This window comes from Bidens hawaiensis, unplaced genomic scaffold, assembly GCF_021521415.1.
Source record: "Bidens hawaiensis isolate Kalapana, Puna unplaced genomic scaffold, B.hawaiensis_p1.1 tig00002273_1, whole genome shotgun sequence".
NCBI classification, from domain to species: Eukaryota; Viridiplantae; Streptophyta; class Magnoliopsida; order Asterales; family Asteraceae; genus Bidens; species Bidens hawaiensis.
In genome coordinates, this window is record NW_027491121.1 from 182,005 (window position 1) to 196,096 (window position 14,092).

At 36.1% G+C, this 14,092-nt stretch overlaps 1 protein-coding gene across 1 annotated transcript; it reads left to right on the top strand.

Annotated features, from left to right (window-relative positions):
• The first annotated feature begins 442 nt into the window (after positions 1-442).
• LOC143613770 (CBL-interacting serine/threonine-protein kinase 4-like) lies at positions 443-2,429 on the top strand. The gene is made up of 2 exons (XM_077087392.1): positions 443-1,383; positions 1,937-2,429. Exons 1-2 carry the CDS (start codon positions 484-486, stop codon positions 2,297-2,299), a joined length of 1,263 nt encoding a protein of 420 aa, XP_076943507.1. The 5' UTR covers positions 443-483; the 3' UTR covers positions 2,300-2,429.
• The last annotated feature ends 11,663 nt before the right edge of the window (positions 2,430-14,092 follow it).

Consider the following 14,092-nt stretch of genomic DNA (forward strand, 5'->3'; position numbering starts at 1 on the left):
CTAAATGTTGTATCTTAACTCATGTATTAACCCGTTATATAGTTAAGATTAGATTACGTGAATCAATAGTTAGGATCATGTGAGACTTTATATTTATGCATGCATAAATGACATTTATATATATATAGATATATTGTATGTGTAACACATTTGAGAGTTTTCACGAATCCAAGAAACTTGTATCAAAAGTGTAAGGCATGATTTGATTGTGACATACATATGTACAAAATACCTCTATACTTATAAGCTTCTACCATTTATATCAACCGGCAAATCATTAGTCAACAAAAACATGTAGAGGGCAAAAATGTAATTCCACACCACCAAAAATATCTGAGATTATATTGTAGCACCAACTTGCTTAGTGAGTAATGATCACACTATAAAACATCATTAAAACCTTCCCCTACCACTAACTTAAACCTACTTTAATTAATTCTCCAAATAGTTTCTTATTATTCGCCGGCCGGTTGACAACTTGACATGTCACCCCCGCCGCCGTCAACCACCACCATCAACCGAACCGCCAGCGACGGCGGAACCATCATCCTCAACAAATACCAACTCACACACTTCTTGGGACGTGGCAGCTTCGCCAAAGTCTACCACGGGCGGTCTCTTATCGACAACTCATCCGTGGCCGTCAAAGTCATCGACAAACCCTCAACCGCCGATCCCACACTGGAACCTAGACTCATCCGTGAAGTCAACGCCATGCGCAGACTCAACCACAAAAACATCCTTAAACTCCACGAAGTCATGGCCACAAAAACAAAAATTTACCTCGTCATGGAACTAGCCGCTGGCGGCGAACTTTTCACCCAGCTCATCCGTCATCGACGGATGAAAGAACCCACCGCGCGTTTCTACTTCCAACAACTCGTATCGGCTCTCAACTTTTGCCACGAAAACGGTGTAATGCATCGTGATCTAAAGCCTCAAAACATATTACTTGACAAAGACGGAAACCTGAAGCTCTCTGACTTCGGACTCTCCGCGTTACCCGAGTCGAGAACTAACGGTCTCCTCCACACCGCGTGTGGAACTCCGGCGTTCACTGCGCCGGAGATTGTTAGGGGGAAAGGGTACGACGGTGCAAAGGCGGATGCATGGTCATGTGGGGTTATATTATTTAACCTCCTTTCTGGGTACTTACCGTTTGACGACAGTAACTTACCCAATATGTACCGAAAGATTTACAGCCGAAAAATTGTGTTTCCGGAATGGATCACGAAACAACCCCGGGTTATAATTAAAAAACTACTTGACCCGAACCCGAAAACCCGGATGAGCATTGAAAAGTTGATGGATCTTGCATGGTTTAAGAAATCGTTGAAACCCGACCCGATGGTTGACTTACACATGGATAAATTTAAATACGAGGTAAAATTTTTGAACGGCTTTACTATCAAAAATAAAAAGGCTAGGAGTACGCCTATAAACGAATTATATTGTTAGTGAACTATTCGTGAAAAGTTCGTTTATGTTCCTTCACTTAATAAATGAACGAACCTGAATAAAATATTGGTGTTTATTTAACTAAACGGTCATATATGAACACATTTTGTGTTCGTTTATTTATGTTCCTAAACGTTACTATATGTTCGCTTGTGTTCATTCATTTTTTATTTATCTTTGTTTGTGTTTATGTTTATTTATGTTCATTTTTTTGTATTATGGTCATTTATGTTTGTCTGTGTTAATGAACTGTTTGTTTAGATTTTAAATGAACGAACATGTTTATTTTTTAAACGAACAAACATGAAAACAAATATCTATCTGATTAAGTGTTCGTATTTGTGTTCATTTAAAGCTAAATGAGCGAACATGTTATTTACAGGCCTAACTAGCAGCACAGCTTGTTCCCCGTTTACCTTCATATCGATATAAACACTACTCTTTAATGAGAATTAAGTAATTAAATCGTATGTTTCAGGTAAATTATGAAATGAAAAATTCGATGAATGCGTTTGATATAATATCGATGTCATCCGGGTTAAACTTGTCGGGTATTTTCGAAGAGAAGGGGACGAAAAAAGAACGGCGCTTTACATCGACGGCAAAGGCAGATGAGATCAAGAAGACGGTGGTGGAAGTTGGGGAGAGATTAGGATTTGGGTTGAAGAAGATGAAGGATGATGGCGTGGTTGGGTTGGTGAAAGGGAGGGTTTTCGTGTTGTCGAAGGTGATGGAGGTGGTGCCGGAGTTGTTGTTGGTGGAGATGACGGTGGTTGATGGTGGAGATGAGGTTAGTGAGGTTGAATGGGATGCTTTGAAAGTGGGTTCTCTCATGGCATAGTGATCATGTATAGTGAACCACCTTTTTTGTATTAAGGATAATTAATTAGCTAAGTGCTTAAAGTTGTTACCTTCAGTCAGTCTTTAAAGTTTTCATGAATCAAGAAAATAAATCCAATGTAAATATTATGTTATTTTAATAGTTATTGTTAGGGTGTTTTTTATTTGGTTGAAATTTAAAACCGAATCGAATTATATAGTTAAAATTATCGAACTTAAAACAGGATGTGAAGTTAGTTTAGTTACAGCTTTGATCAAATAAACCAAGTAAAATTATTTTTACCATTTCTTTTTATTGAAACATAAAGTATTAAAGCTAAATTAAGAAAACTCAATAACTATTATTTGTTATGCGGTTTATGTGATTTATTCGGTTGAATCAAATTCAGATTTTTATAATGTACCGAAACTTATTCGGATTCGAAAATTGAATATGTAATTCATTATGGCATTAAAGTTTAAACAACTTTGTTTTTCGGTTTAATCGATTTGAAGTTGGATAACGGACACAACCATATTTGAACAAACTTAAAAATTAATGCACCACCACAATTAGGTATGATTGGTTATCACGTAAATAGTTAGGTAAATCACTCAAATCATTTACAGTATTTGAAAAGAGGTTGTCTTGCCAAATTTGTACAATTTATGATTTGTAGGATTTGAAAAAAAAAATAATTATGACATTTGCGTTTTGTAGCAAGCTTGATGCGCTTTATATCACACACTTTAAAAATGTAATATTTTAATGACACTGAAAAAGCTTAACAAGACTATGAGAGACATGTGACATCCACAAGTGAATTAGTAGAGTTAACTCTTTGATGGATGTTATAAATGATGTTATAGCCCGACTACGTGGATGTAATATGTTATGACCGAAACCGTTTTGTATCATCTATTACCTATTAGGTATGTCAAACTAAGATCTAGATAGCGATGAGCATGGGAGAACCTACACACGTTCAATCCCCCCCCCCCCCCCCCCCCCTCTCCCATTTCGAAATTTTAGTAGAGAACATATATCAAACCAGTGAATACCTATATATTTTATGATGTGAACCCCATTACAAATTGAGAAACTGCCTTAGTGGAAAGGAAGTCTTTCTTTCAAACTAGAAGTATTTAGTTTGATTCTTATGTCGACTTGTTATTTTTTAATGTCAAATAGATTTAAAAACCAAAGAAACAAGCATAAGAGAGACCAGACGGACACCCTTCACTCCATCCCATTTAAGGATAAAAATGGGTCGGGTTTGGGACAAATTTAGACATTCCCAAACCCGTTCATGGTTAATAAAGCTCATTCCAAACCAATCGGTATTTTTCGCCCCGACGGACGTTGGGCGTGTCTGCGGATTTCGTCTATACCCGACCGTGAACTAGTCGGGTATCTATTGGGTTTTGACAATTTATAACTAGTTAATTACTTCGGGTAAGTAATTATTAATCAATTACAAAAAATAATTACCACAAAATGTTGCGTGTTAGAATATTTTGAGAACTCCTTTGAGTCATACGAACTTTGGAATTACTCAAAAAAGACATATTTGTTTATTTTTTAAAATAATTTAGAAGAGCTTACATACACTTTTATGAGTATTTTTGTCAAGAAAAAAAATGTTAAGAAAATTTTATTTAATCAACAAAAATTACTGTGTTATCGCATGTTACATATATTACATGCATTTAAGTTATGTATCTATGACAAACTATAAATGCTCGTTACACATATTTCAATGGTCGACTTGTGTAAAAACAATTTCAAATTTCTAATAAATCTAACGTACATATAATACTTATGAATTTTTTTAGTGTTTTCACATGTTTTCTTTGTGTGACTCTCAAATTCCTCATGACTCATAGTAGTTCTCAAAAGAACATGATCCATGTTGTCAATAACTAATTAATTATAACACATGATTGTTATAACAACTTTTGACAAGTAATGCACCAAATTCATACATGTAACAACTCGGATTTCTAAAATTTATATTCGTTAATCATAACCCGACCCGTTTCTATGTCGGAAAAAGTTTATCTAGAAAATGTCGCGCTTATCGAGATATTATTGTTATTTTGATGATATTGTTTATATAAAATAACTTTCCACCAAATACATATTTAACCCTAAACTAGGTTCTATCTCATTATGTATCCATACTAGATCTCGGGGGACTAAGATGCAAATACTGTGTATTAATATATTATAATAAATTACCTCCTAACCCAAACCCAAAGACCCGACCCGTATTCGAAACCCGTAAACCCGTTTAGAGTCTTGAGCCGTAATTCTCATCATTAACTTGGAAAGCAAATCATAGGTTTTGTTAATCTTACCTTTTGCGGCCTAACCGACATCTCAATTGCGTTATATGAATCACGAATCTGCAGCTCTTATTACCTTGGCCGACTCTTAACCTAGATCGCTATACGTATAAATGGTTATATAAGCCCAATTAAACTCGTAAGCACAGTCACTAAACCCTAGCTGACTATAGCCCCCTGGTTAAGGGAAAAGTTTACTTGGATTGGTAAATAAAATAAGATAAAATGGATTGATAAGTAAGTTAATTAGATGGATTAATTATGGACTAAAAAGGAAAGATGGGCCTTAGGTCCATGGGCTTAAGGGAGTATAAATACCCCCTTAAACCTTAAATCTTTCCATTTTCATCCAACTTATCCATCTTATTCTCTCTATACCCTAAAACACACACCCAACCTTTCCAATTTCGGCCGCAAGCTAGAACAAGAAAACGAGATAAAAAATCAAACCTTTTATTGATAGATCTTTGGGATACAAGCTAAACACAAGGTCAAGGTTCATAACTAAAGCTAGCCGTAACCTAGCAAACAATAAAAGGTATGTTCTTGATCTTAAAGCTTACGTCTTTATGAACGGATAGCCATGAAACTTGAATATAGACTAGATCGGGTCTACACAAAACATAAAGTTAACAACTTGATGATTAAAATGGACGTAATATACTCGTGGCTAGATAAGGTTCATGAAGGAAACCCTAGGTCTAGCTTAAAGAACGTTCTATGTCTAAAGGTTCAAACTTTATACCTAAAATAGACTAGATCTTGATGAAGGACTACTAACGAGTGTAAAACAGTTACGGGTGATGATAATAAAAGGGTTAAAAATTCATGATTTGAACAAGTTAGCTGGGCAAGGTGGGAACCTAAGATAGAAAATGAGCCGAGCTGGGGGTTTTCGGCCAAATGTGAAGATCCTTGGTCAAACCTTGTGGTTCTCGGTCAACCAGGCAGTCAATAAGAGTTCTCGGCCGGGAAGGTTCTCGGTGATTAGGTGTTCTCGGTCAAGAACATGTGTTCTCGGTCAGGGTTCTTAGCCGAAAACATGGGTTCTCGGTTAAGGATGGATTTCGACCAAGCATGAGAGTTCTCTGTTGGGTGTTGGGCCTAAGTCCAGTTGGGCCCAGATACCCTAATAGATTGTTGGGCCCGAATCAACTAGGTCCACATCGTGCTAAGCCCATATCCAATTTAGACAAACTAGCCTATTATATTAAACTTAACAAACAAGCCCAACTTAGAAAATAATATAAAATGTTAATAGAAAATGTGTTAAGACAGTTAATGAAAATAAAATTTTTCCAAGCTGACCTGGCAGCTTAACCCCAGCTAGGGGCTCTGACCCTTGGACCCTGCTGGGGGCTGCCGCCCCTAGAACCCCGCTGCTAGGGGTGCTGCCCCTGGACCCCCGTTCGTTGTCGGTTATATAAAGATAGAAATACGATATGAGTAGCAATAGTTAATTGATACATGTAAATATTATACAGTTATCCGTGCACAGCTCAAGAAGGGAATCACTATTAACGGTGAACGTAACCGCATTCAGGTTAGTTTGTAGCCCCATTCCTTGTTATGTTTTTGGGCTGTGTGCATACTCGATGTGATTAGTTAATACACTTACCTTAAGTGGTAAGTGTATGCCTGTTATGATATATGTGTATATTATAAAAGAATGCTTGACGGTACATGAACAATCTTCGAATATTGCATGTACTGTCAGGAGATAGTTGGATGATGTGATAGTTTATATATATGTTGTATGTATGAAGTATGTACGTTATAGAATATGAGAATGAAAGAAAGTATGTAAAATATATGTAAATGAAAAGGAAAGTATGATATGAAGGAATTGACGGTAAAGGGTGGCAGACCCTAATAATATTTGTGAAGAAGGGTGGCAGACCCTAATAATATCTGTGAGGTTATGGGGCGAAAGGCTCTTTAAGGGTGGCAGACCCTAATAATATCTGTAAGGTTATAGGGCGAAAGGCTCTTTAAGGGTGGCAGACCCTAATAATATCTGTGAGGTTATAGGGCGAAATGCTCTTTAAAATGTATAAGTATGTATGTAAAGACAGATAAAATATGAAGTATAAATGAAAGAAAGAAAGTATGAAAGTAAGAATGAAAGTATATACTTACGTATGTATGAAAGAAAGTAAAGAAGGACAAGTATGTAATATAAGAACGTATTGTATGGTGATTGTATTATCTAGAACTCACTCAGCGTAGCCGACTTTTAGTATGCACGCAGGTGAGTAGAATGAGGCGGTTAGCTTGAGGAGAACACATGGCAGAGTTGGACGGAGCTGGCATATGAGGATTTTGTTACGATGTTTATTTATACAATTTAAGTTATGTTTTAAAAGACAAAAATATGGATGTTTGTAACGAATGGTTTAAGTTTTATTATTTCCGCGAAAGTTTTTAATTAACTCTGATATAAAGAACTGCGATTATGAGTAAATCCAACGTCCAATGTGAGGCACCAGTCACGGGGCCTTACATCTCAATTGCGTTATATGAATCAAAACGAATCTACAGCTCTTATTACCTTTGCCGGCTCTTAACCTAGATCGCTATACGTATAAATGGTTATATAAAACCAATTAAACTCGTAAGCACAGTCACTAAACCCTAGCCGACTATAGCCCCCTGGTTAATTAAATTCTTATTGCCGTTTGCCTGTCCATTCTTCATCATGTACAGCCGGCTCATGTGTTCATAATCAACCCATCACAGCTCGTTAATTGAGGTAATTATGTATTGTATTGTGATCGTTTTTGAGTCAGGAGCAAAAGCCCCATCAATGATTTCAACAACATCAATCGGTTTGATCGATTGTTGTTGTTAGGGTTTGTATTAGTATGATCTGCAGCCCCATCTGTTTATAATTTATTGTCTGAAGGCTTTAATCAATTACCAGTGTATCTCAGTTGGTTGGTGTTAACTGATAAGGTTGTGGAGTGGCAGGTCGAGGGTTCGAGACCCTGCCACCCCGTTTTTGGTTGTTTTTAGAAATTAGTTATTTTTAAGCTAGTTTAATGAGTAATTAAAATGATAAATCAGTAATTAAAATATATTTTTGTTAAACCCGATTATTGAACTTGTGTTTTTCTCATCTTTCTGTCACACCCCACTTTAGGGCCTAGGCGTGTGACCAATAGTTGGTACCTGTTTTGTAAATAAATCAGAGTTGCGGGTTTTATTTCAGCGGAAGTCTTTAATAAAATACTATTACTTTGAAAACTTATTAAAAAGTCGGGTTTAAAATACCCGTACATCGTTTACAACACATTTTTTAGAAAACATAACTCTTTGTAATATTTTGAAATAAAATATCTGAGCCATCAGATAGCATCTAATGACTATAACTCCAATATTCTATTCCTTCTTGCTTGTATGTTCTAACCTTTCTTGTTTCCCTGTAACATGGGTGGGAAAATACGTCAGCACAAAGCTGGTGAATAACGCTGACTCTAAAATCTCTTTTCAATACCTTTGTGAAACCAACAATAATACCTTTGTGACTACTCATTAGGCACCCAACTACATTGGGATCAAATTACCCTAAGTACCATGTACAATTAATTATATACACAATATCATTTCTCTGAACAGAACCGTAGATTTTCAGAGGCATGTTGATGATATGCATGGCCTCGGGGAAATGCCGAGTCACCATGTATGTTTGGATCCAAACACATGTATACTCTTAATCAGAGTGTCCGTTTCTTATTATTGTACACAAAGTTTTTAAGGATTCGTAAATCCTATGCAAACATTCAGACTCATTATAAAAGGTTTGGGGCGTATTCACCTTGTCTGTTTATAACCAGTTTCTTTTACTGATTCCTATTTTCTGTTCTCTTCTTCTTGTTTTGTTACCTCGGACCTATAGTACGAGAATAACCTTTGTATAAATAACTAGATCAGCGATCTAGCTTTAGACCTTTATTCTATTTTGTATAGCGTTAACCTTGATAAAAACATTTGTTTATTCAAAACATTTGGACCTTTAGTCCCTTTGTTTGTTTTGCCAATCATATGCTACGTTTCTTCTTCAAGAAGAAACGTCTATATTGAGTTCCTTCTTCAAGAAGAAACATTAATCAAACTATATTCTTTGAATATCATATTTCTTAATAATAAAGAAATACTATAACCTTTGATTTATATTATTCTTAATTGTAATCAAGGTTCGGGCTATACCCTCGACTATGGTCTAAGCCATTTATAGTAATAAAATAATAACTTAGGCAGAATCCCTTACCTCGCACGGGTATTCGGAGTTAGATATTCCTAAGTTTATACGGGCAACACTTCTACTCTATACGCACGTTTATTGAGGCGTTCTTGATCCACCTTCCTTGGCACGCAAATCGAGGCGTTGTTCATGTGTCGCCGGGTCGTGCTCGCACTTTGAGGAAAACGCTGGGTACTTGCACGGATTACGAGGTTCGGCACGCCAAACGATACTCGGCACGCAAAACGATGTAGAGAGAGTAATTGTAGACAGAGATTGGGTGTGGGTGTGTGAAATGAATGTGCCATGGCCACCCTATTTATAGCCAATTTTGAGTCCCATCGCGTACCGCGATGGGCTCCTTTCTTGACTCCGTTGCGTACCGCGACCGACATAGATTCTGAGATCTTGCCACGTGTCGCCACGTGGCCTGACACGTGTGCCACGTGTCACCACGTGGTCTGACACGTGTCCTGGCCTGCTGCCACGTGTCACCAGAGTGTGACACGTGTCTCTGAGTCATCATGGTCCATCGTGTGCCGCGATGGCCATCTTCTTGTACTCATCGCGTACCGCGATGGGTTCTTAGATATTATTTTTCAGTTTTAGTCCCAGTACTTAAGTAACTTGTCATATCTGGTCTAACTCTCGTTGTCCAAAAATACTAAGGCAGCTCGCGGCGATGCGAGCGTGCGAAGTGCATAGTGCGCCATCAAAGCGCCACATTGCGCCCAACGCCCGTCGCCGTTGTCGTCGCAGTCGCCCGATCCCGTGCGCGTCGGGTGCTACGCGCCCTCTACTAGGACCACTTGGTGCATGATATTCATAAAAGAATATAACTATGGAAATTCTATCTCTTATAAAGAGCTTCCATTTCTTTACCACTTTCCATGTGGGATGGATTCCATCTTCCTTATTTATACCTTGTTGAAATGCTTCCACTTTATTACATTTTCCAATGTGGGATGGATTTTTCTCTTTACTTATTTCCTTCATGTAAGAATACTTAGCTTTTAGGAAATACTTTTGTTTCCTTATTTTTTTTCTTATATTTCCTTATTTAATATTTTCTCATTACTTATCTTGAGATTATTTTTGATCCCTCAACTTTCCTAAGTTGTCAAATTTGGATCGAAATTTTGGGGATGTTACATCCTCCCCACCTTGGAATGAATCTCGTCCTCGAGATTCGTTGGTCTAAGAGTGAATGACTCGTAACTTTGATTGTCAGTTAGATTATATCTAATCCGGTTGTTGTTGTTACAATCTCTATGCAGAATAACTAAGGTTTTTGTTTTGTCGTTAACTTACATCTTTAAAGGATGTAATCAGTTAATAACTCAGAATATCATTAGTAATTATAAATTGATAAACACATTGATCAGTTGTGTTTAACTATTTACTTTACCATTTTGTATTCTAAGCATTTACTGATGTCAACAACTTTGCTGATTTGATTCAGTCTTATCGAATCTATTCCACTTTGTTGTTTAGATTTAGTCTATCGAATCCATTCTATCTTTGATCTTGATCAATGATGTTCTTTATATTCCAGTAGTACTCTTGTACTTTAGCTTAGTACTCTTGTACTTTAGCTTAATTTCATTTGCTATTCTTAGCAATTGTATTTCTTGAATATCTTCGAGCTCTTTTTCTTTAACTTTTTGATCAACCTTTCTAGGTAGATAATAATATTCCATCAGTTGTATTACTTAAATGTCTTGTGGTCAATAATGAACTTCTTTCGTTAATATATTGACCTTGTATATTTAGATATTTTCTAACGTTTGGTATATCATCCTCCTAGATGATAACTTTTCTCAACGTTTTATTGTTCTAAGTTTCGCATGAACTTTTCAATAATTGAACCTCTTGATTGTTCTTTAGAGGTAACGAATATAAGCATTCTTGTGTATTAACACGATCTATATGCTAATATTTCATTTATAACTTAGGGACTTAAATAGTCTTCTTTGATTACAAAACTTCTCGTTTAAGAACGAGTTACAAATATACAAAAGTTAGCTAATCTATCTTGACATTTCTTTGATATGATCTTGTCATTCATTAATCTTGATTAGATTTTCTTTTCGGGCATTCAGTTTTAAAGTGACCCGTTTCTCCACACGTAAAACATACTCCTAGCTTCTTACGACATTCATCTATTGTGTGTCCTGCTCTCTTGCAGTATGCACAATTGTTTGAATTTTCTAGTCGACACTTCCCAGTATGTTTTCTTCCACAAGTCTTACAAGCTGACTTGGGAGTACTTTCTTCTTTTCCTATCTTTTCAGAATCTTTTGGTTTCTTGGTTTCTTGGTCTTTCTTCTTTTCTTCTTCTTGATTTCTTATCATGCTGTTGATTAAGTATCCGGCTAATTCCATAGCCGAATCAACTGTTTCTGGCATATTGGATCGTACCATGTCTCTTATTTCTCTTGGTAGTCCATATATGTAACGAGTTACTTTGTTATATTTCGGAGTTACTAGATGTAGAACCAATCGGCAATATTCTAGGAATTTAGTGTTATATTCCCTAAGACTTGTGCCAATAACCTTGTGATTCCATAACTCGGTTTGAATTCGATCCATTTCATGAGTTGGGCAAAATTTCTTTAATATGAGACCTTTGAATGTTTCCCAACTTAAGTTATACATCACTTCTTTCCCTTTGCTCATCAACAGAGCATTCCACCACTCATGCGCCTCTGCTTTAAACATTAAGGCGGAATACTGAATCTTCTGTTCATCAGTACACTTACTTGTTATCACTATTGTTTCCATCTCCTCAAGCCACCTCACGGTTGTGATGGCTCCTTTATCTCCGTGAAACTCCTTTGATCCATAATACTTGAAGTCTTTGAACGAACATCCACCGATTTTGAGTTTCTTTCGTTTCTTGTTCTTTGGATTATTATAAGCCATAGAGCTATCATAAGCTTCTTCCTTTCTTGAAGGAGCAGACTTACTTCGACTTCTCTTGCTAGATTTTGGTTGACTTTGGTTTATAGAAATGTCTTTGATAGCTTCTTTAATCATCTTTTGAATTCCTTCTTTATATTGGGCGGGAATTTCATTATCCTTATCTTTATTATAAATGTTTTCTTCATTTCCCGATTTCTTGGGAGGACTATTGTGAGAGTTTGCACTTTCTTCTCTTGACATACTACAATAAAATTTTAAAAGATAAGTCCAATATTCTAATAACTTAAAACATATCTCTAATTCATCTTATTCTATTTACAAGAGTGCATATTATTTTTGTTACAATTATACTCTCTACTAAGGTTCTATTTCTTCCATCGAATGACTAATTTCTTAATCTTGCTATCTTTCTTACTATTCTCATTTTCTTTTTCTTCCACCTCTATTTCCTTCATTATTTCTTCATTTTGAATGTGAACAAAGTAAGGATATTGACTTGCCGAAATATTAAAATATTCCTGAGGATATTCTTCCGGATAAGTCATTACTTCTTCCTTTGGCGTCATTGGTTTCTTGGATCTGCTTGATCCTACTCCAAATGTGGTATGATTGGGAATTATTTGAGCTAACGGAATGTCAGAATCAAATGAATCCGAATCTTCCTCCGTTGTTGTTTGGTATGAACTTTCATCACTAGATATAGGAATTGGGAGAAAAGACGTTCCCATAAATCCTTTTCCTTTACCAGATCGAAGCTTAACAGATTCTTCGCTAGATTGCCGATCGGACATCTGCGCGAGGTTTAAATTTTAGGGATAGGTAGACGCTCCTATCTTATTTGTTATATCTTATCCGTATTTAGTTTTGATTGATTTCTAGATACTTTTCAACTAAGTATCTTGTTTGCTTGAATCAATATTCATATAATAAGTTTTCAAAACTTATCCTTAATCAAAGCCTAGGTATAATTAATTACCTAATTCGCTAAGATTGATGGCTCTAATACCAACCTGTCACACCCCGGCTTAGGGCCTAGGCGTGTGACCAATATTTGGTACCTGTTTTGTAAATAAATCAGAGTTGCGGGTTTTATTTCAGCGGGAGTCATTAATAAAATATTATTATTTTAAAAACTTATTAAAAAGTCGGGTTTAAAATACCCGTTCATCGTTTACAACACATTTCTTTAGAAAACATAACTCTTTGTAATATTTTGAAATAAAATATATGAGCCATCAGATAGCATCTAAAGACTATAACTCCAATCTTCTATTCCTTCTTGCTTGTATGTTCTAACCTTTCTTGTTTCCCTGCAACATGGGTGGGAAAATACGTCAGCACAAAGCTGGTGAATAACGCTGACTCTAAAATCTCTTTTCAATACCTTTGTGAAACCAACAATAATACCTTTGTGACTACTCATTAGGCACCCAACTACATTGGGATCAAATTACCCTAAGTACCATGTACAATTAATTATATACACAATATCATTTCTCTGAACAGAACCGTAGATTTTCAGAGGCATGTTGATGATATGCATGGCCTCGGGGAAATGCCGAGTCACCATGTATGTTTGGATCCAAACACATGTATACTCTTAATCAGAGTGTCCGTTTCTTATTATTGTACACAAAGTTTTTAAGGATTCGTAAATCCTATGCAAACATTCAGACTCATTATAAAAGGTTTGGGGCGTATTCACCTTGTCTGTTTATAACCAGTTTCTTTTACTGATTCCTGTTTTCTGTTCTCTTCTTCTTGTTTCGTTACCTCGGACCTACAATACGAGAATAACCTTTGTATAAATAACTAGATTAGCGATCTAGCATTAGATCTTTAGTCTATTTTGTATAGCGTTAACCTTGACAAAAACATTTGTTTATTCAAAACATTTGGACCTTTAGTCCCTTTGTTTGTTTTGCCAATCATATGCTACGTTTCTTCTTCAAGAAAAAACATCTATATTGAGTTCCTTCTTCAAGAAGAAACATTAATCAAACTATATTCTTTGAATATCATATTTCTTAATAATAAAGAAATACTATAACCTTTGCTTTATATTATTCTTAATTGTAATCAAGGTTCGGGCTATACCCTCGACTATGGTCTAAGCCATTTATAATAATAAAATAATAACTTAGGCAGAACCCCTTTCCTCGCACGGGTATTCGGAGTTAGATATTCCTAAGTTTATACGGGCAACACTTCTACTCTATACTCACGTTTATTGAGGCGTTCTTGATCCACCTTCCTTGGCACACAAATTGAGGCGTTGTTCACGTGTCGCCGGGTCGT